The 19003-nt window shown below is 44.6% G+C and overlaps 1 protein-coding gene across 4 annotated transcripts in view; it reads left to right on the forward strand.

Moving 5' to 3' along the window:
- The window catches only part of EDRF1 (erythroid differentiation regulatory factor 1), a 46271-nt gene that overhangs the window by 23907 nt on the left and 3361 nt on the right, over window positions 1–19003 (forward strand). For 3 of the 4 annotated variants that reach the window (XM_046026946.1, XM_046026949.1, XM_046026947.1), the window contains 7 exons: window positions 948–1171; window positions 3224–3382; window positions 3552–3701; window positions 4906–5059; window positions 6959–7074; window positions 7932–8083; window positions 18038–18861. In XM_046026946.1, the coding sequence (XP_045882902.1) occupies window positions 948–1171; window positions 3224–3382; window positions 3552–3701; window positions 4906–5059; window positions 6959–7074; window positions 7932–8083; window positions 18038–18197 (1115 nt within the window). In that variant the 3' untranslated portion in view covers window positions 18198–18861. Of the gene's footprint in view, window positions 1–947; window positions 1172–3223; window positions 3383–3551; window positions 3702–4905; window positions 5060–6958; window positions 7075–7931; window positions 8084–18037; window positions 18862–19003 lie in introns of those variants that run through there. The other variant, XM_046026948.1, reaches the window with a different exon arrangement.

Raw genomic sequence — 19003 nt, forward strand, 5'->3', positions numbered from 1 at the left:
TGGGGAGGGGATAGTTGGATCCATGAGGATGCTGGACATGTGAAGACCTGCCAGTGGGAGGAAGGAACAGGGCTGCGGTAGAGTGGAGGACGGCAGGTAAGTTGAGGAACTGTGTGTGTGCCTGGTAGTCTGTGAACTGTGCTTGGCACTGGGGTACAAAGAGGTCACGCTTGTTAAAGAGTTTTGTTATATGTATAATATATATTTTTTCTTGGCTAATAACCTGTGCTTTTAGGGTGTCTCTAGAGGGGGAAGTCTGTGAAGGAGATGCAAAGTGGTAGCCAGAAACCTAGGAGAATTAGATACAGCCCAGATCATACCTCTTACAACTCCATGGGACCACGTGTTGTGAATCTTTATAAAATAGGGCTTTGCTTGGATCTTTTTATTTGCTTGTTTTCATATCCATCAGTTCATAGTGAAAGAGGGCCATGTTTGAGTATTATGTGAGTTCGCTCAGGCCACCTTACAAAATAACCACAGATTGGGTGGCTTAAACAACAGAAACTGTATTTCTCACAAGTTGGAAGCCGGAAGACAAGAACAAGGAGCCAGCAAGTTTGGGTTTTTCTGAGGCCCCTGTTCGTGGCTTTCGGATGGCCACCTTCTCTCTGTGTCCTTACCTGAGCTTCTCTTTGTGTGTGCCCCTGGTGTCTGTTTCTCCTAGAAGAACACCAGTCATATGGGAACCGGGCCCCATGTTATGACCTGGTCTGACTTTAATTACCTCTTTAGAGGCCCTGTCTCCAAATACAGTCACATTGAGGTAGGGCCTTGCTCTGAATTTGAGGGGTGTAGGATGAGAGCAGGTCACTGCAGTGGCTGCACACAGCTGGTTCCTCAGCTGTCCTGTCCCTGTCCTGCTGCCCTTGTCCTTGCCTGGGACGCATGGGGGATTGACATGGATGTCTGCTGACATGTGGTTTTCTTTCTCTTCTCTTGTGCAGTGAGCAAAAGTGTGTCTCCTGCAGAGCAGCAGTTGTGGAAAAAAAGCTTTTCTTGTTTTGAAAAAGGAATTCACAACTTTGAGTCAATCGATGATGCCACAAACGCTGCTCTTCTGTTGTGTAACACGGGAAGGCTCATGCGGATTTGCGCGCAGGCGCACTGTGGTGCCGGCGATGAATTTAAGCGGGAGTTCTCACCAGAAGAAGGCTTGTATTACAATAAGGTAACACGCTTGCATGTCGGACCCCATCCATTTATACCTCTTGTCATTCACTTTTGCCATTGCTCCCTGAAAATATTACAAAACTAACTAGAACTGTAGTGATGGCCTAGGAGGAGACAGAGAGAACCCTTAGAGACTGGCCCGAGAATGCGAGAATTTAGCGTTAGAGGGGGCGCATTGGAAAGATGATTATCCAGTGAGGTGTGTTGGCCTAAGCAGAGAAGACCGGTGGATTAAAGGCTGACGTGGAGAAAGGGAACTGGGAAAGTGGAGGAGGAGCTTCATGTGATGAGACGGGACAGGCCTTTCCCAGCACCACACCACAGGCAGGGATCACAGAGTAACCTTGGACACATTTAAATGTGTAGAAATAATGATTTCCAAATGCACAACAGAAAGCAAAATTGAAAAGCAAACGCCGAAAATATTGAAAATATTGAAATATCGAAAATAGTGAAAATATTGATAACAAAGGACAGATCAGAGGTCGTATATAAAGAAGCATTAAGATCTGTTGAAGAGGGGGGTGTCTGGCTGGCTCAGATGCCAGAGCGCATGACTCTTGATTTTGGGGTTGTAGTTCAAGCCCCACGTTTGTGTGTAGTGCTTACTTTAAAAATAAATGAAATAAAATAATTAAAATAAATTGCCCCAATAGAAAAGAGTTTAGAATATATAAAATATATATATTTTTTAGTGAAAAAAATATATTCATAAAAATTTTTTTAAATTAATATATAATGTATTATCGGTTTCAGAGGTACAGGTCTGTGATTCATCAGTCTTATGTAATACCCAGTGCTCATTAAGGGGCAGATCTTGAACAAAAATCTCATACACATTTCAAAAAGGGTAGTTAATATGTAAGAAATTTAAAATTCTAAACTTTTATGAAATTAAAATTTAAATTAGAAATTGAGTTTCTTTTGTCTGTTTAATTGCCAGGTATTTTGGCAAGTGGTAACATCCAGTGTTAGAGATGGTGTAAGGAGCAAGAGTTCTCTTTTCTTTTTTTTTTTAAATATTTATTTGAGGGGGGTGCAGAGGGGCAGGGAGGAGGAAGAAGGCAAGCAGACTCCGTGCAGTGTGGAGAGCCCAATGGGCTCTGCACCATGAAATCTCAGGAACCTGAGATTATGGTCAGAGCCGAAACCAAGAGTCAGATGCTGAACCGACTGAGCCACACACGCAGCCCAAGAGCTCTCCTTTAACAAATACTTCACAGTTAGGTGAGCACTAGTGAAGACTGTTTGTGGCATGGGAGGGTTTTTTTGTTTTTTTTTTTAAGATTTATTTATTTAATTATTGGAGTGTGAGTGTGGGAGGAGGAAGCAGAGCGAGAGGGAGAGCGCGACACAAGCAGACTACCGCTGAGTACAGAGCCAGACGCAGGGCTTCATCTCACGACGCTAAGACGACCCGAGCTGAAACCGAGAGGCAGATGCACCCCCCAGGCACCCCATGCATGGAGATTTTAAAATAAAATTGACCTATTAATAGTTTTTTTACGTTTATAGATACATACAGCAGAAGTAGGTGATGTGCACAAGAAATGCAGAAATTATTGCTTAGGTGATGGAGTTAAATGTGATTTATTTGCTTAAATAAAATGACCATGCCCTTGAGGCTGGGGCTGGTAGAGGGTGGAAGGGGTTGCTGCTTTTTATAGTCAGATCCAGCAGTATTTTATCCTTGGGCTCATCAAATTAGTTTCTTCTGACTTACTAGTTATATAAACACATTCTCATTCAGAAAGGAAAAAAACCAAAGGAAGGAAATGCATCCTTGTGCATGAGCATGAGTCAGAAAGCGCTGAGGCTGGGGCGGGACCCGCTGTGGAAATGAGGCAGGGCCCACAGCCCACTTGAAGCGGCTCGCCTCCCTGAACTAGTTTCGTTGATACGGTTTTTTCCTTTCCTTCCAGCACTGTCCTTCTGTAAATTGTTCCCACATCAGATTAACATCTGGGTGATTTTAAAGTATGTTTTATTTTCATGTGTTGTTGGCATAGATTTAGACTGAGCCCGACCTGGATTTTTCCCTCCCTCACAGGCTGTCGATTACTATTTGAAAGCCCTGAGGTCCCTGGGAACACGAGACATCCACCCGGCTGTCTGGGATTCAGTGAACTGGGAATTGTCCACAACTTACTTCACGATGGCAACGCTACAGCAAGATTATGCCCCATTGTCTAGGAAAGCTCAGGAGCAGGTAGTAATACTTGCGGGGCTCTAGAAGAAGTCTTCAGCTTCATTTATGCCTTCATAGATATTGAGCATATTTTCTGTAACAAGCAGTATTTAAATATTTTTATTTAAGATTATGGTTTTGTCATTTTCTTCTTCTTTCCCTTAAAAAAAAAAAAAACAAAAAAAACCAGATCGAGAAAGAAGTCAGTGAGGCTATGATGAAGTCCCTGAAGTACTGTGACGTGGACTCCGTGTCTGCTCGACAGCCTCTCTGCCAGTATCGAGCCGCGACCATCCATCACAGGCTGGCGTCCATGTACCACAGTTGTCTGAGAAATCAGGTATTGCCATTCCAGCTGAAGTTCAGTGCCAGGTCCATTTAACAGTGTTCTGGGTGTTTCTCTTACATTTTACTATCTATGTAAATGTCATCTAATCTGTTCGCTGATTTAGAAAAACTAGCCGCGGAGGTGGTTTTTGCTCTCTCACCTGTGCTGCATATCTTGTCTACTGTGATCGGTATTATGTTGTGAAATCAGACATCCTCTGTGTGCCTGTCCCTCCACCCAGAATACCTGTGTCCTGGGTTTTCCAGGATGTCCGTACCTTTTCTGATTTACCACGTATGCATTCGGCCTGGCAGGGAGCTCTGTAGGAGAAATCATACTGTACGTATTCTGTGGTTTATTGCCTTTCACACACACGGTGTTTTTGAGATTCCTGGTTGGTGCATTTTCTTAGTTCATTAGTATTCATTTAATATATCACAGTTTATTTATCCATTTTGCGATTCCCGGACTTTGGGGTTGTTTACTGTGAGGCTGTGGGAAACAGTGCTGTGAACAGCTTTGTGCGTGAGGCCTGGCACCCAGGTGTGTGTTTCTGAGGATAAACAGAGGCCCAGGTTGGAGGCGCCATCCTCCAGGGGGGTTGCCTGGCTACTGCCAAGGAATCTTGAGTGTGAAGTTTCTCAGAGATGTTTTCTTGTTTGTGTTGCTGTTTCCCTTTTCTTAGCTCAGGACCAAGGCAGCTTATTTTGCAGTCCCCTGGGTATGGGCCTTCTCCTGGTGCCCTTACCCTGACACTGTCATCCTTTGAGATGCAGCTTAATCGGAGAGGATTTCTTTCTACTTTAAGCTGGCCCTGGACACTCTTCCCCTTGCCCCAGGAGTTCCTAGCCAAGATTCAGGCTTGCCCAGATGGCCTAATAGCCTAGCCCCAAGGCAAAAGCAAGCTTTAGCATTCCAAGGCAATACAATGGGGACAGAGTTGTCTTTTCAGCAGGCAGTGCCGGGACAGCTGGATGTCCCGGGCAGGGCAGTGGAGTTGGACTCCTGCAGCGCCTCATGTACAAAAATTAACCAAAAGCGCATTAAACACCTGACTGTAAGAAACTGTAATACAGAAAGAAAGAAGATAGTAATAAAATTGTAAGATCCCTAAAAAATAACGACACTAAGTAACCTTTAGTGATCTAGTCAGAGACGTGGTAAGTAGTTACTGTGAAGCCCAGGCGTTAAGATTGGTCTTGATTTTTGACTGCAGGTTGGTGACGAGCATCTGAGGAAGCAGCACCGGGTGCTGGCGGACCTTCACTACAGCAAAGCCGTTAAGCTCTTTCAGCTTCTCAGAGACGCTCCCTGTGAGCTGCTTCGAGTGCAGTTAGAAAGAGTGGCGTTTGCAGAATTCCAGATGACCAGTGAGTCCTAACTTTTTCCTTTCACAGATCTGTGTGCATTGACTTTTGTTGGATCCTCTTTGAATGAGACAGACCTGGGGGTCTCTCTTGAAAGTAAAAATGTCATTTTCTTTTTAATATGCCCATAGTTAACGGCTTTGGGTAGGGGCCAGGAGAAGTCTCTAAACTTTTTAAAGTTTAGGAAATGGATTTGGTTATGTTCTTTGACCAACTTATCTTCGTAGAAATATTGAAATATATCCCATGCTCTCTTGGGATAAAAAATGTGGTAAGTCAGTTGAGAGCATTAGAGCTGTGACAACATGATCATGAACAGCACAGGAAGGGAGAAGCAGTGGTCCCATTGGAGTCCTGTAAACCGAAGGTGCACACTGGCAGCCATGGATTACGGAACTAGAACTTAGACCCCGAGCAAGGTAGAGCTAAGTGGGAAGGGAAGGGAAAGGCAGGAGGCAGGTGGATGAGCCGGTGGGGAGGGAGTGGGGTGGGGGGGGGAAAGCCCACAGCAGGGGGAGGAGTTGCTGCTCCACACTGAATGTGTCTTCCCGAGTTCTGTCGCTCCTGCCCACCTACTCCCCTTCTGTAGGAGGGGTCTTTGGAGAAATAGCTCTCGTGTGGTAAAGAAACAAGAAATATTTCTTTGAAGTACATCTGTTCATTTGATTTTATTTTCAGTTGTGTGCTTGTATAAAATTAAAATAAATTTAGTATCTACCCTGGTAGATGACTTTCAGTAGAGGATCCCAGAAGGATACACCAGAAAGTGATATTGCTGCCTTGGGGATGGCACCTGGGGGCCCAGGAGGAAGGCCTTCACTGTTTTCTCATTCAGACTTTATACATTTTGAGAACGTATTACCTATTCAGAACAGTTTTTTAAAAACACTTTTTACTGGGGTGCCCGGGTGGCACCGTCAGTTAAACATCAGACTCTTGATTTCAGCTGAGGTTGTGACTCAAGGTCATGAGATCGAGCACCATGTCAGTCTCCACTCAGCGTGAAGTTTGCTTGAGACTTTCTCTCCCTCTCCTCCTGTCCTTTCCTCCCCCAACCTCTCTCAAGAAAAATAAACGCACACACACACACGCGCGCGCGCACACACACGCACACACACAGACTTTTTACTGAAAGTATTTTTAACTTTTTGCCAGTGAATACTAGATGGCAGAATTAATAGTAGCTCTGTCTGGGGGTGGGTTTGGGTGACCTTTGTTCATTTGCATCTTTTAAATTTGCTGCCATGTTTGAATTCCTTCAAGAAAGCAGGTATCATTTTCATAAAAACAGATCCTGGAAACAAATTTGCTAAGCTGACAAGTATGGTTAATTTTCCTTCTAAAAGAATGTTTAAAAATTGAATACCTGAGAAAAGCAATGTAAACATTTGGGGACCTTTGGACCAGACTTGTCCTAGCTGGTTTCTTTGACCTAACGCTCAAGTTCTCTGTCAGGCAGTTGTGTTCTCACCCTGACAGAGCTAAGTGGTGACGCGGGGAGACAGTTGTTTATTGTTTTGTCTAGACTTAATATTTTCATACGGGGATGATTACTGAGAGTTGGATTTGTTTAGATTCTCATGAGCAACTGTTAGAGGATTTGAAAGTCCGTTTTCATTAATACATTGACACTGGATGGGTTTCTAGATTTATATTGAAAGGAATGATCATTTTTGGGGTGTCTGAGGGGCTCAGTCATTAAGCATCTGCCTTTGGCTCAGGTCATGATCCCAGGGTTCTGGGATCAAGCCCTGCATCAGGCTCCCTGCTCGGCAGGAAGGCTGCTTCTCCCTCTCCCACTCCCTCTGCTTGTGTTCCTGCTGTCACTGCCTCTCTCTCTGTCAAATAAATAAATCTTAAATAAATAAATGAATGATCATTTTTGTGTTTTTAACACTTTAGGTCAGAATAGCAATGTTGGAAAATTAAAAACACTATCTGGGGCTCTTGACATAATGGTGAGAACTAAGCATGCATTCCAGCTTATCAGAAAGGAGCTTGTAGAGGAATTTGACCAGGTAAATGGAGAAAATATTTATTTGTTTTTTGTGTGTCTTAAGCTAAGTGGTGAACATATATAGTGAGCATTTGGGGTATATGTGTGTGTTCTTCATATCATGGGTTTATGTGTATATACAGACATTCATACATGTGTGTTTTCCATTAATCATTAACAGGGATCTGTTGTATTTTCTTGGTGGAATTATTAAACTCTTTAAGTTGGACTATATGTTCTGTATTAAAAATTTTTTTCTTTAACCACATGGAGCTTAGTAAGACCCCAGTAGCATAATGTCTCTGTTGTGTTTTCCTTTTGCTTCTTTTGTTCTTTTTTATTCTTCTGTTTGTTTTTAAGAAAGAAGGAGTTGCATAATCTCTCCTGAACTGCAGGGGAGCAGTTGAACCTTTAATGGGCTGAAGCTCCTTGGAAAGCAGTTCCGGTTTGCCTGGCATTCCAGCATTCAGGCTGCCTTCTGCTGTTGCTGAAAGCTTCCCGGAGGCCCCCATGGTCCCCCAGCCTGTTTCTTTATCCGGCCCTGATTTGCCCAGCCCTATAGTCTGCCCATTTCCATCTTGCTCCTTTACTGTGCAGTGTTGCAAAGCAGGAGATTTCCATTCGGGGTTAGTTTCTTCTAAGTGCCTGTTAGGTGTGAGACATTTTTCACAGGTTTTAGTCTGTCAGAGTGATCTCTCAGGCGGGAGAGCGACTGCCACCAACAGGCTGTGCCTGGAGAGATACAAATGACCTGGAGTTTCCTTTTTGTTTTGTTTTTGGTTAAAAAGTTCAGAGTGAATTGAATTGTGGTCCCTTCATTTTACCATGAAGCGGTCACTCTCGGGCGGCTTAGGTAAAGTAACTTCTTGTCGTTTTCAGCCTAAGAGCGATGAGTCCACTCCAGCTGCTGATTCCTCTCCGAGTCTTAATCGAGAAGAAGTGATCAAGCTCCTCAGCATATTTGAATCCCGGCTGTCATTCCTTCTCCTTCAGTCCATCAAGCTGCTGTCTTCAACTAAGAAGAAAACAAGGTAAGTGCAGTGGTCATTTGTGGAAATTTCTTTTCCAGAACCTTACCTGTAAAAAGGAAGTAATCTCTACTGACCGAATGAAAAGATAGGTTGTATTCATTCTTGTCTTTTATGTGGGTGATCAGGGATTTGAAGTGGTGCTTTTCCTGACTTGGTGAATTAGATGAGACTCCTCTCCATGTGCCCTACTACATACTGGAACTGGAGAAGCAGATCTTGCTTCCTAAGAGTAAATATCCTACTGGTTATAATGCTTTCCCTGAGAGAGATGACTGACCCTGCAATGAAGAGCCTGCTGTTTCTAGTAACTCTCTGTTGTTTTTAGTGGGAGGTAAGACTACAGTTTTGATCCTGAGCCCCAAATGTGCTAATAGCAAGGAGAGGACAGAGAATCGAAGTCTCTGCAAAGCCCAAGAACCTAGTGAGGAGAAAAGTGGGAGCATCTCTGCAAAAAATGTTCTCCTACACCTGTATCAGCTTGTACATTTCTGGTGTTCTGCCAGAGTCATTATGTTGGCCTTATTAATTTAACTTGAAACTCCAGTAGTAAGTACTAGGCCAGGAAGGTAATACAAATAATACGTCTTTCTTTTTTTAAAATACAAGTACAGTCTGGCCATATTACAAAATTTGGAAAATAGGAAAAAAAAATCACTGTACATATACGTTGTTATCAGTTATTTGATGTGTATTTTATCAATTTATAATCTTCAGGTGCTTTGTATTTGTTTTCGTTTACAAATTTCATTTACAAATTTACTTTTGGTGCTATATAGTCCTTCAGGCTTTGACAGACATATACAGACAAGTGTCTCCTGCCAAAGCTATGACACAGAACAGTTCCATCAGTCCAAAAATTCCCTCTTGCTGCCTCTCTGTGGTCAGCCCCTGCTCCGCCCCAGTTCCTTAAATCTCAAGGAGAAAGCTTGGTGTCTTTTACCGGTAAGTGTAGCATCAGCTGTGGGTTTTTGTAGCTGCTCTTTATCGAGTTGAAAATGTTCCCTTCTATTCCTAGTTTTTTTCACGAATGGACATGAAATTTTTGTCAGACGTTTATTGATACACACATTGAAATGACCACATGGTTTTCCTTCTTTAGTCTCTTGGTATCCTGGAGCTCATTCGGTTTTTTTGAATGTTAAACCAGCTTTGCCTTCCTGAGATAAACCCCACTTTGTTGGTATGTGTCATTCTTGGGTATCGCTGGGATTCCGTGTGCTCATACTGTGTTGAGGATTTTATGTGTGTTTGTGAGGATGGTTCTCTCCTGTAGTGTGGTCATAGTTCTGGTCTTATAGTGGTTTTGTCTGCTTTCGGGACTGGAGCAGTGCTGGCCTTATTAATCAATTTGCAGGTGTTTCCTCTTCTAGTTTTTAGACGTATAGAGTTATTGTTTCTTCCCTAAACTTTTGTTAGAATTTACTAGTGGAATTATCTTAACCTAGAGTTGGCTTTATTGAAAGTGTTTCAGAATGATTTTTACTTCTTTTCGTAGGTAAGGTACTGTTCATGTTGACTTTTTCTTCTTGAGGAATAAAAGTCTATTTTAGCTGTTGTCAGATCAATAGGTTCACAGTATTCTGTATTATCCTGTTAATGTCTTAAGGTGTTTGTAGTGATAGCCCTCTTTTCATTCCTGATAATGCCAGCTTTTGTGTTCTTTTTTTTTTCTTTTAGTCTGATTAGGAGTTCATCAATTTTATTGATCTTTTTAAAGAACTGACTTATTCGATTGATTTTATTCCCCATGGTTTTTCTATTTCCACTGTCGCTGATTTACACATTTCTCTGTATACCTTTCTTTCTGCTTATTATGGGTTTAATTTGCTCTTTTTCTGGTTTCTTAAAGTGGAAGCTTAGATTATTGACTTGAGACCCTTTCTCTTTTTTAATATAAGCATTTTACTATAAATTTCACTCTGCTTTTGCTACATCTCACAGCTGTATTTTCTTCTTTCAGTTTAATATTAATTTTTTATATCCCCTGAAACTTCCTCTTTGACCCCTGTGTTATTTAGAAGCCTGCCACTTAGTTTCTAAATAGTGGGACTCTCCAGGTAATCTTTATTATGGATTACTAGTAATTCCATTGTGCACGGAGACCATACCTAACTTCATATGATATCTCTTTTTGGTGTACGTTTGTATTATGGCCTAGAATATGGTTTGTCTTTCCATGTGCACTTGAAACATACGGGTATCCTGTTGTCTGGGATAGAGACAATGGACATGTCAATTAAATTGGTTTATAGTATTCAGGTCTTCTGTGTTCTTACTGAGTTTCTGCTTGTTTTATTGATTACTAAGAGAGGGTGGAATTCTCCAGCTACAGCTGTGGGTTCATCTATTTTTCTTTTCAGTTCTGTCGGTTTTGTTTCCTCTGTATTGATGCGGACACATTTATTTTTTATTTTATTTTTTTTTTAAGATTTTATTTATTTGACAGAGATCACAAGTAGACAGGCAGGCAGAGAGAGAGGAGGAAGCAGGCTCCCTGCTGAGCAGAGAGCCCCATGCGGGGCTTGATCCCAGGACCCTGAGATCATGACCTGAGCCGAAGGCAGAGGCTTAACCCACTGAGCCACCAGGCGCCTGATGTGGACACATTTAGATGCACACACTGAGGATTGCTTTGTCGTGGAGAATCGACCCCCTTATCATGTGATAGCTGCTTTTTATCTTAATACAGCTACTCAACTTTCTTTTGGTCAATGTCTTCTTTTCTTTTAACCTTAACTATGCCATTTTTAGTAAAAGATTCTTATAAATGACATTCAACTGGGTCTTGCTTTTTTTAATCCAAACTCGTAACCGGTGTGTTCAAGACCATTCACGTTTAAGGTGGTGTCATATAGTTAGTTAAAATCTGGCGTCTTGCTAGCTAGCTGTTTTTTTCTGTCTTCTTGAGTTAATTGAACATTTTCTATGATTGCATTTGATTTCACTCTTGATTTCTTATTTATACTATTTTTTAAATGTTTTGATGTTTGCCCTAGGGTTTAGGTTCACAGCTTTAATCAGAGACCACTTTCCCATGATATTCTGAGGCACTACATGTTGTATGAAGACCTTCAGTCACTCCCAGTTCCTCCCTCTCATCAGTGGTGTTACCGTTCATTTCGCTTTTACATATGCCACAGACGCACAATACACTACTGCTCTTTCTGCGTTAGTTACCTTTTAAGACCAATTAAAAATAGACCAATTTATTTTTATATGAATTTATTTTACCTTCATTTATTCCATTTCTAGTGCTCTTCTTGGTATAGATACATTTTCTGTCTGGTGTCCTTTCTGCATGAAGAACTTCCTTTAACATTGACCAACAAAGAATTCTTCCATTTTGATTGTCTGAGAAAGTCTATTCTTCCTTCAGCTTTGGGAGAGGGTATAGAGGTCTTGGTTGACACACTTTCATAAGGATGTACCTCCCTTGCCTTCTGGTTTGCGTGTTCTCTGACAGGAAGCCCGCTCTGATTCTTACCTTTGTTCTTAGGTATTTGTTTGTTTGTTTTAAAGGTTTTTTATTTGACACAGAGATAGAGAGTACAGGTAGGCAGAGCAGCAGGCAGAGGGAGAGGAAGAAGCAGGCTTTCCGATGAGCAGGGAGCCTGATGCCTGGCTCAATCCCAGGACCCTGGGAACATGACCTGAGCCGAAGGCAGCCGCTTAACCAACTGAGCCACCCAGGTCGTAGGGATTTAATGTGCCGGTTTTCCTTCAGCTGCTTTCAAGGTTTTCCTCCCACTCCCCAGCAGTTCGAACAAGATGTTTTTGGGTATGTTGTGATTTCTCCTTCCTTCACGGGTATTTTTATTTCTTGTGTTCCGTTTTCTGTTTCTGTGGTGCCAGTTTTACCTGTGCTAGCCTGTCTTCAAGTGCATTGGTTCTTGATTTTGTGTCATTTGCAGTTGAACTTGTCAAAAAGCATTCTTGATCTCTGTTTGCTCTGTTCCTCATTTCTGGTATTCCCATTGGGTTTTTGCTGTAGGTTCCATCTCTGCTGAAGTGACCATTCTGATCTTGCACACCGTCCACATTTTCCATTGAGCCTTTTAGTGTATTAATCAGTGTCATTTTAAATCACCTATCGGATAGCTCCATGTCATATCTGAGTCTGCTTCTGTTGATTCTTTGTCTCTTGGTGTGTGTTGTTTCCTTACGTTTCTACATCTCCTAGTTATGGGAAACTGGACATCTCAGCCTGAGGGAAATAATTTTAACTGTGCCTGGAAAGCTCTTACACCTGTCCCATGCTAGGCTTTTGGTATGGGGCTTGAGTTTGTTTTTCTAGTCTGGAGCTGAGCTGTGGTTGAGCCTTTGTGTCGCTGTGGTTAACTTTTCACGTCTGCAGCCTTCAGGTTGCTCAGGCGGTGCCTGTGCCTAGTGTGGGGCCGGTCTGCGGAGGGTGTTTCTGAATGTCTCCTCCACTTTAGTGTTAGGGTTTTCCTAAGGAAGGTTTGTGGTACCTCAGAGAGGGTCTGTCTTCACGCTCTCACGGTTCTCTCAGCTATATTCCACTCCTGCTTGTCCTTCAGTGTTTCTAGGCTGCTAGGGAGGGGAAAGACGGTGGACCCGGCCTTCTCAGTTGGTCTGGGTAAGCCTCAGTCTTGGGCAGCCACTGCGTCCCTGAGCGCGAGTGTGGCCTCCCACTGCACCTGCCCCACCGCCAGGGTGGAGTGGCTTTATCTGCATTGATGTTCCCCAGTGCCCTAAGGCTGCCGTTGCTCCTTGCCTTCCTCTCCCTCGACTGTACCCTGCAGATTAAGGCTTTCAATCCTTGGAGAAAAGGGTCTGGGCCGGGTTGCCTGCCGTGCTCTAGCTCTAGCTGGTCTCCTTGCCCAGCCTGCATGAAGGTCGCTTTCTTAGGGCTCTCACCAGTTTTTTATGTGAGCATCTGGGGGGGTCCTTGAAGAAGGGCCTACAAGACAAGGTGAACTCATCCTCTTCTGCGGCCCCCAGGGACCCTGCACTCCCTCGCCAGCCCTCACTCCGCCTCTTCCAGCTCATTAGCTATTTTAGCTAAATTCTTAGCAGTATCTGGGTATATGGCTGCGTCTGCCCCAGCCAAGGAAGGACTTCCCGGTCTCCCTGTCCGTCCTTAGTTTTCAGACTCATTGCTTGCCCAGGGATCCCAGCTCTTTGACAGATTCGTGCAAAGTCATGAACTTGTGGTTTGTCCTGCTTCGCATTGCTGTGTTTGTCAAAGGGTGGGAATGATACTTTCTCCAGCTCTCTGCATTCTGAGAAGAAACCCTGTCCAGTAAATGCTCTCAGGTAATTCTCTGTGGCCCACGGAGAGAGCAGTGTTTGGGGAGGAGCGCTCCATCTGAGGTGCCCTCGCAGCTTTGTGCTCATCCTCGGGTGGCCTCCGTGTCCTGTCCCCGTACCCGCAGGGAGTGTGGTTCAGCCGGTGACGCCTGTCTTCTGAAGAAGCAAAGAACTAAAAGGCAGAGGAGACAGTGCGAGTAGTGGCACAGCTGAAAAACGTAACGGCTTTCCTGTTTAACAACAGTGGGTAGATTCTAAAATTTTTTCTTGGTTTCCACAAGGTGTCAATATAAACATAGGACATGTGAGGAACAGTGATTCACTGCTTTTCACAAATCGATGGTTTGAGCAGTTCGCTACCAGGTGATGCTTCAGTCTTACAGTATCTTTTACAAACACAACTGGCGGGGCGCCTGGGCAGCGCCGTCTCCTAAGCGTCTTGCTCTTGGTTTCAGCTCAGATTGTGATCTTGGGGTCTTGAGATCAAGCCCCCAGGCCAGCTCTGCCCTGGTCCTGGAGCCTGCTTACGCTCCTCTCTCTCCTCCATCCCCACAGACTCGCACGCACATTCTAAGAAATAAATAAAATCTTTAAAAAAAAATGTAGGGGGGCGCCTGGGTGGCTCAGTGGGTTAAAGCCACTGCCTTCGGCTCGGGTCATGATCTCAACGTCCTGGGATCGAGCCCCACATCAGGCTCTCTGCTCAGCGGGGAGCCTGCTTCCCCCTTTCTCTCTGCCTGCCTCTCTGCCTACTTGTGATCTCTATCTGTCAAATAAATAAATAAATAAAATAAAATCTTAAAAAAAAAAAAAAAAATGTAGGGGCACCTGGGTGGCTCAGTGGGTTAAAGCCTCTGCCTTCGGCTCGGGTCATGGTCCCGGGGTCCTGGGATGGAGCCCCGCATCGGGCTCTCTGCTCAGCAGGGAGCCTGCTTCCTCCTCTCTCTCTCTCTCTGCCTGCCTCTCTACCTACTTATGATCTCTCTCTGTCAAATAAATAAATAAAATCTTTTTTTTTTTTTTTAAATATTTTATTTATTTATTTGACAGAGAGAGAGATCACAAGTAGGAAGAGAGGCAGGCAGAGAGGAGGAAGCAGTCTCCCTGCAGAGCAGAGAGCCCGATGCAGGGCTCGATCCCAGGACCCTGAGATCATGACCTGAGCCGAAGGCAGCGGCTTAATCCACTGAGCCACCCAGGCGCCCCAATAAATAAAATCTTAAAAAAAAAAAAAAATGTAGGGGGTGCCTGGGTGGCTCAGTCATTAAATGTCTGCATTGGGCTCAGATCATGATCAAGCCCCCCCGGTCAGCAAGAAGCCTGCTTCTTCCTGTCCCACTCCCCATGTCTCTCGCTGTCTGTCTCTCTCTCTGCCAAATAAATAAGTAAAATCTTTAGAAACAAAAGTTTTAAGGAACTGTCATGTGTATGGCTTAAGTGATTTTTATTTTAGTGGAGGGTCTTGTAACCTGTTTTTTCAGGTCATTAATATACCGTTGGAAAAATGCAGCCTGAAGTTTTCATGCATGATGCATAAAGTCCTGTTTAGCTCATTTGTGTTCATTTGTCAAGGTTATTAAATAAAAGACTGTTAAATGTGATATTTATGTTGATACGTTGATAAGCTTCAAAACCTAGAGAAACCGGTTAGTGAGTCAGCGACTGCGTTTCTCCCGTGCTGTCTCCCCACAATCTGTGAGCGTTCCTGTTTGGAGTAAAGGGAGACCAGAACTTTTTTTTTCTCTTTTAATCTTATTTTAATTTATTTCTGAGAGAGAGCATGAGTTGGGGGGAAGGGGCAGCAAGAGAAAGAGCAGCGATGCAGGGCTCCATCCCAGGACCCTGGGATCATAACCTGAGCAAAAAACAGACGCGTAGGTGACCGAGCACCCCAGGTGCCCCAGAACTAGACTTTAAAGGGAAATAGTATGTTTGGGTTTTCTTTTGATTATTCTCTACCTACCACAACGCCGCTTTAAAAAGAAACAGCTTGAGGTAGCCTGGGTGGCTCAGTGGGTTAAAGCCTCTGCCTTCAGCTCAGGTCATGATCCCAGGATCCTGGGATCAAGCCCCGCATTGGGCTTTCTGCTCACCAGGGAGCCTGTTCCCCCCCCCCCCCTCTGCCTGCCTCTCTGCCTACTTGTGATCTCTGTCAAATAAATAAAATCTTTTTATAAATAAATAAATAAATAAATAGAAACAGCTTAGTAATTAAAAATCTTAATTTTCTTAGAATGTTCTTAAGACGACTAACTTCCTCTTATGATGACCAGCGTTATCCTGTGAGAAATGCTTGTTTTGTCCGTTGGGTTGTGTTTTCTTTTTGGATGAAGAATTTATTTACTGTTGTACTGTATTTTAATATTCACTGCTTTAGCAGATAGAGCCTTTTGATCTTCTTTTGATGGCTTTGGGGTTTTGTAGAATGAAAAACTATACAAAATAGAAGTAATTTCTGAGGGTTTGGAAAGCGCTTGACCACAGTGCAGAGAGCAGATCTTTTGGCTTTATGGGCTGTTCCTGGCCATTTAATGTGTACATTTAATATTTGGGTAAGAGAAAAGAAAAACAGAGGAATGGTAGTCACCTTTGGAAAAAAGATAAGCCAATGAAATATTGGGGTCTTTCTTGTTAGAGTTCAGGGGTCAGTGACACTACTGATGAGAGCTGAGGAAGGATGAGAATCGTGTGTAGAAATTGGAAGATGGGCCGCTTGGGTGGCTCAGTGAATTAAGCATCTGCCTTCAGCTCAGGTCATGATCTCGAGGTCCTGGGATCGAGCCCTGCGCCAGGCTTCTTGCTCAGTGGGAAGCCCATTTCTCGCCCTCTACCTGCCACACCCCCTGCTTGTGCTCTCTCAAAAATATTTGTTAAAAAAGAAAAATTGGAAGATGAAGATTCAAGATTCAGAAGTAGGATCAGGACAGATCTCAGAGGTTTTAAATTTATGATTCCAGCAGCCATCAGTTATCTTTAGGCCACCAGCTAAAATGTGGCATCATCGTCCATGAGGGAAAATTCATTTTGGGAGCACTGGTTCTGATTAAGTACTACTGCCTTGATTTGCCGGTAGTTTAAATTTCTTATAAGGTCCTCAGATGTTTTATAAAGGTCAGCCCCACCCATAAATTAAAACACAGCCCTCTTGGGCCCAAACTGTGGACGGTGAATGCATTTTAAACGATCACTTTTACTGTGCCACAGGTGGTTTGAAAGGATTGACTGATAAAAGTAGTAGGACTAAGAAGGAGAAGTTTCTAGAGAGGGGTGTGCGGGGCCCACACTCTTTCCAGCCTGGGCCCACGGTCAGCCCCAGTGTGGACAGGTGGGTCCTGGTGAGGAAGAGTGAGTGGAGCCACGGAAAGGAAGAGTCCTCATAGCCCTTGATGTACACCAGAGGGAGGTTCTAGACTGCTGGTTTGCTCTCTGGCCGGCCTGATGGGCACTCAGGCAAAAGCAGAACATTGGCACATTGGTGAACGGAAAGAACACAGCATTTGAAGTCAGAATATGTTTTGACATGAATCCAAATTATTTAGCCCTTCTGAGCCTTGGTTTTTACATATTTAAAGTAGGAATGAATACATCCTTGCCCTTCTGAGGCAGTGGTTACCACGTGGCTCAGATGCAAACGTGCACATTCTGCAGAGACGATCTGCTGTCGGCTGTAGATGGTCACGTGTGGCCGGAGAGTCGGTATTGCATCTGGACTCGTTTAAAAAAGGAAAAAAGGGCGCCTGGGTGGCTCAGTCATTAAGCATCTGCCTTCGGCTCAGGTGGTGGTCCCAGGGTCCTGGGATCGAGCCCTGCATCGGGCTCGCCACTCAGCGGGAAGCCTGCTTCTCCTTCTCCCACTCTCCCTGCCTGTGTTCCCTCTCTGTATCTCTTGTTGTCAAATAAATATTTTTAAAAAGTGGGGGAGGATGCTAGAGGTGAACTGCCATGTAATTAGTCATCTTTTCTCCTTTTAAGATAATCTACTGCTCTGTCCTGTGGGGGACCTATTTTCAGAGCAGCTGAGTCTTTGTCAGAACAGTTCTTGAGTATGTCTCGGACCCTGTGCCCGAGGGGCGTCGTTCATACGAAGTTCACGGGCGGTGTAGATACATTGAGGTGGGCTAACTCCCAAGTCTGGAGTCTGGGCTTCCGGCCGGCACAGTTCTAGCCCCACGGAGAGCAGCCCCACCTTCACGCTGGTTGATCTCGGGGGTCAGGCTCAGAGCAGAGAAGGGAGGACATAGGGGACAGCTTTCCACGCTCTCCCTAGCCTGGCTCCGCCGGATTCTCTTCACCACGCGTCTCACCTGACATGCTCTTCTCTTCTGGCTCAGTGCGCGCCTCCGCCCCGCCCCAGCCCGGCTCCCACCGGAGTGGAACTCGGTGCCGAGAGGGCGGGGGCGCTGGGTCTGGCTCGGCCGTGGCGGGGGGCCGCTCCCCGTGCGCGGGAAGCGCTCCGAGACTCGTAAACAGAAGGATCGTTGGTTCTGATGGATGTAGTGAAGTACGTGTCCACACACAGGCCTGTGAACGGTGGATACAGAAGGTGAGTCCGGAATGCACAGGACTAGAGCACCTGCCTCCCCGTGGAGAGTGACGGGCGTTCCTGTGGATGGTCTGGATTCTTCTTGAGCTGTTGGCGGGCGTCGCTGTGCACTTCACCTCTTTGCTTTTGTTTTAACGCAGCAGTAATACTGAAGACGACGTGGTCCTCAAAACCAACAAGCAGATCTACTCCCAGCTTTTGAGAGCTACTGCTAACAAAACCGCAGCCCTTCTGGAGAGGATCGACGTTCTCGTCCATCTGCTGGACCAGCTCGCTCGCGGCGGCGGCAGCGTGCAGTGACTCGCGCCCCAGGCCCCGGCCGCGGAGATGCTCTAGTGCCTTCAGCTCTCGGGGGCGAGTGTCCACTCGGTGCTTCGTGTCATTAAATATGAGGGGAATACCCACGTACAGCAGGCCCGGCAGTGGAGACTCAGAGTGCTCTTTTCCCGTGACAGACGAGTCATGGCTGAGTTCTTGGACTTCTCCATTGGAAGTGCTACAGCCAGAATCCGACTCGGAGCTCCCGGCACTTGTTTCTTGGGGAAGTACATGGTACCTCCGTGTTCACAGACTTGCTGTGGTGGCCGGTGCACTTGTAGACATTTTTGAAGTATGTTAAGCTACATGGGTTTAAGATAATAATTATTTTGGATGATGTTACTTTGGTCCAGGGAACTTTTATCCAGATGACTCTAGTGGTTCACATGGGTTAAGGCAATGCCCTGTGCACCTGCAGGGTCCCCTCCTCAGCTGCACGGAAGGAATCCTGTCCTCCCCCAGCTTCAGTGCGGGATGTGGTGCAGACTGGTCGTTGAGCCAGTGTCTGTATTTAGTGCATGTTCTGAAAGGATCCGCTCTCCTTTGACTTTGTATGACAGTTGATCAAGAATAGGTACTACTCCCCCCCCCCTTTTTTTTCATTTTAAACTTGAAACTGTGAATAAGGTAAGAAAACTATTTTGAATAAATAAATTATTTATTTAAAATGTCTGTATTTTTCCATTTTATGTTCTTCGCTTTGATTGAACTGGTTTAATGAGTGGATTTTACAAAGGAAAGATTAAAACATTAAAAATAAATTGTGCTACTAAGTTCTCCCTAGAAAG

The sequence above is a fragment of the Meles meles genome, chromosome 13, assembly GCF_922984935.1.
Source record: "Meles meles chromosome 13, mMelMel3.1 paternal haplotype, whole genome shotgun sequence".
In the NCBI taxonomy this organism is placed as follows: domain Eukaryota; kingdom Metazoa; phylum Chordata; class Mammalia; order Carnivora; family Mustelidae; genus Meles; species Meles meles.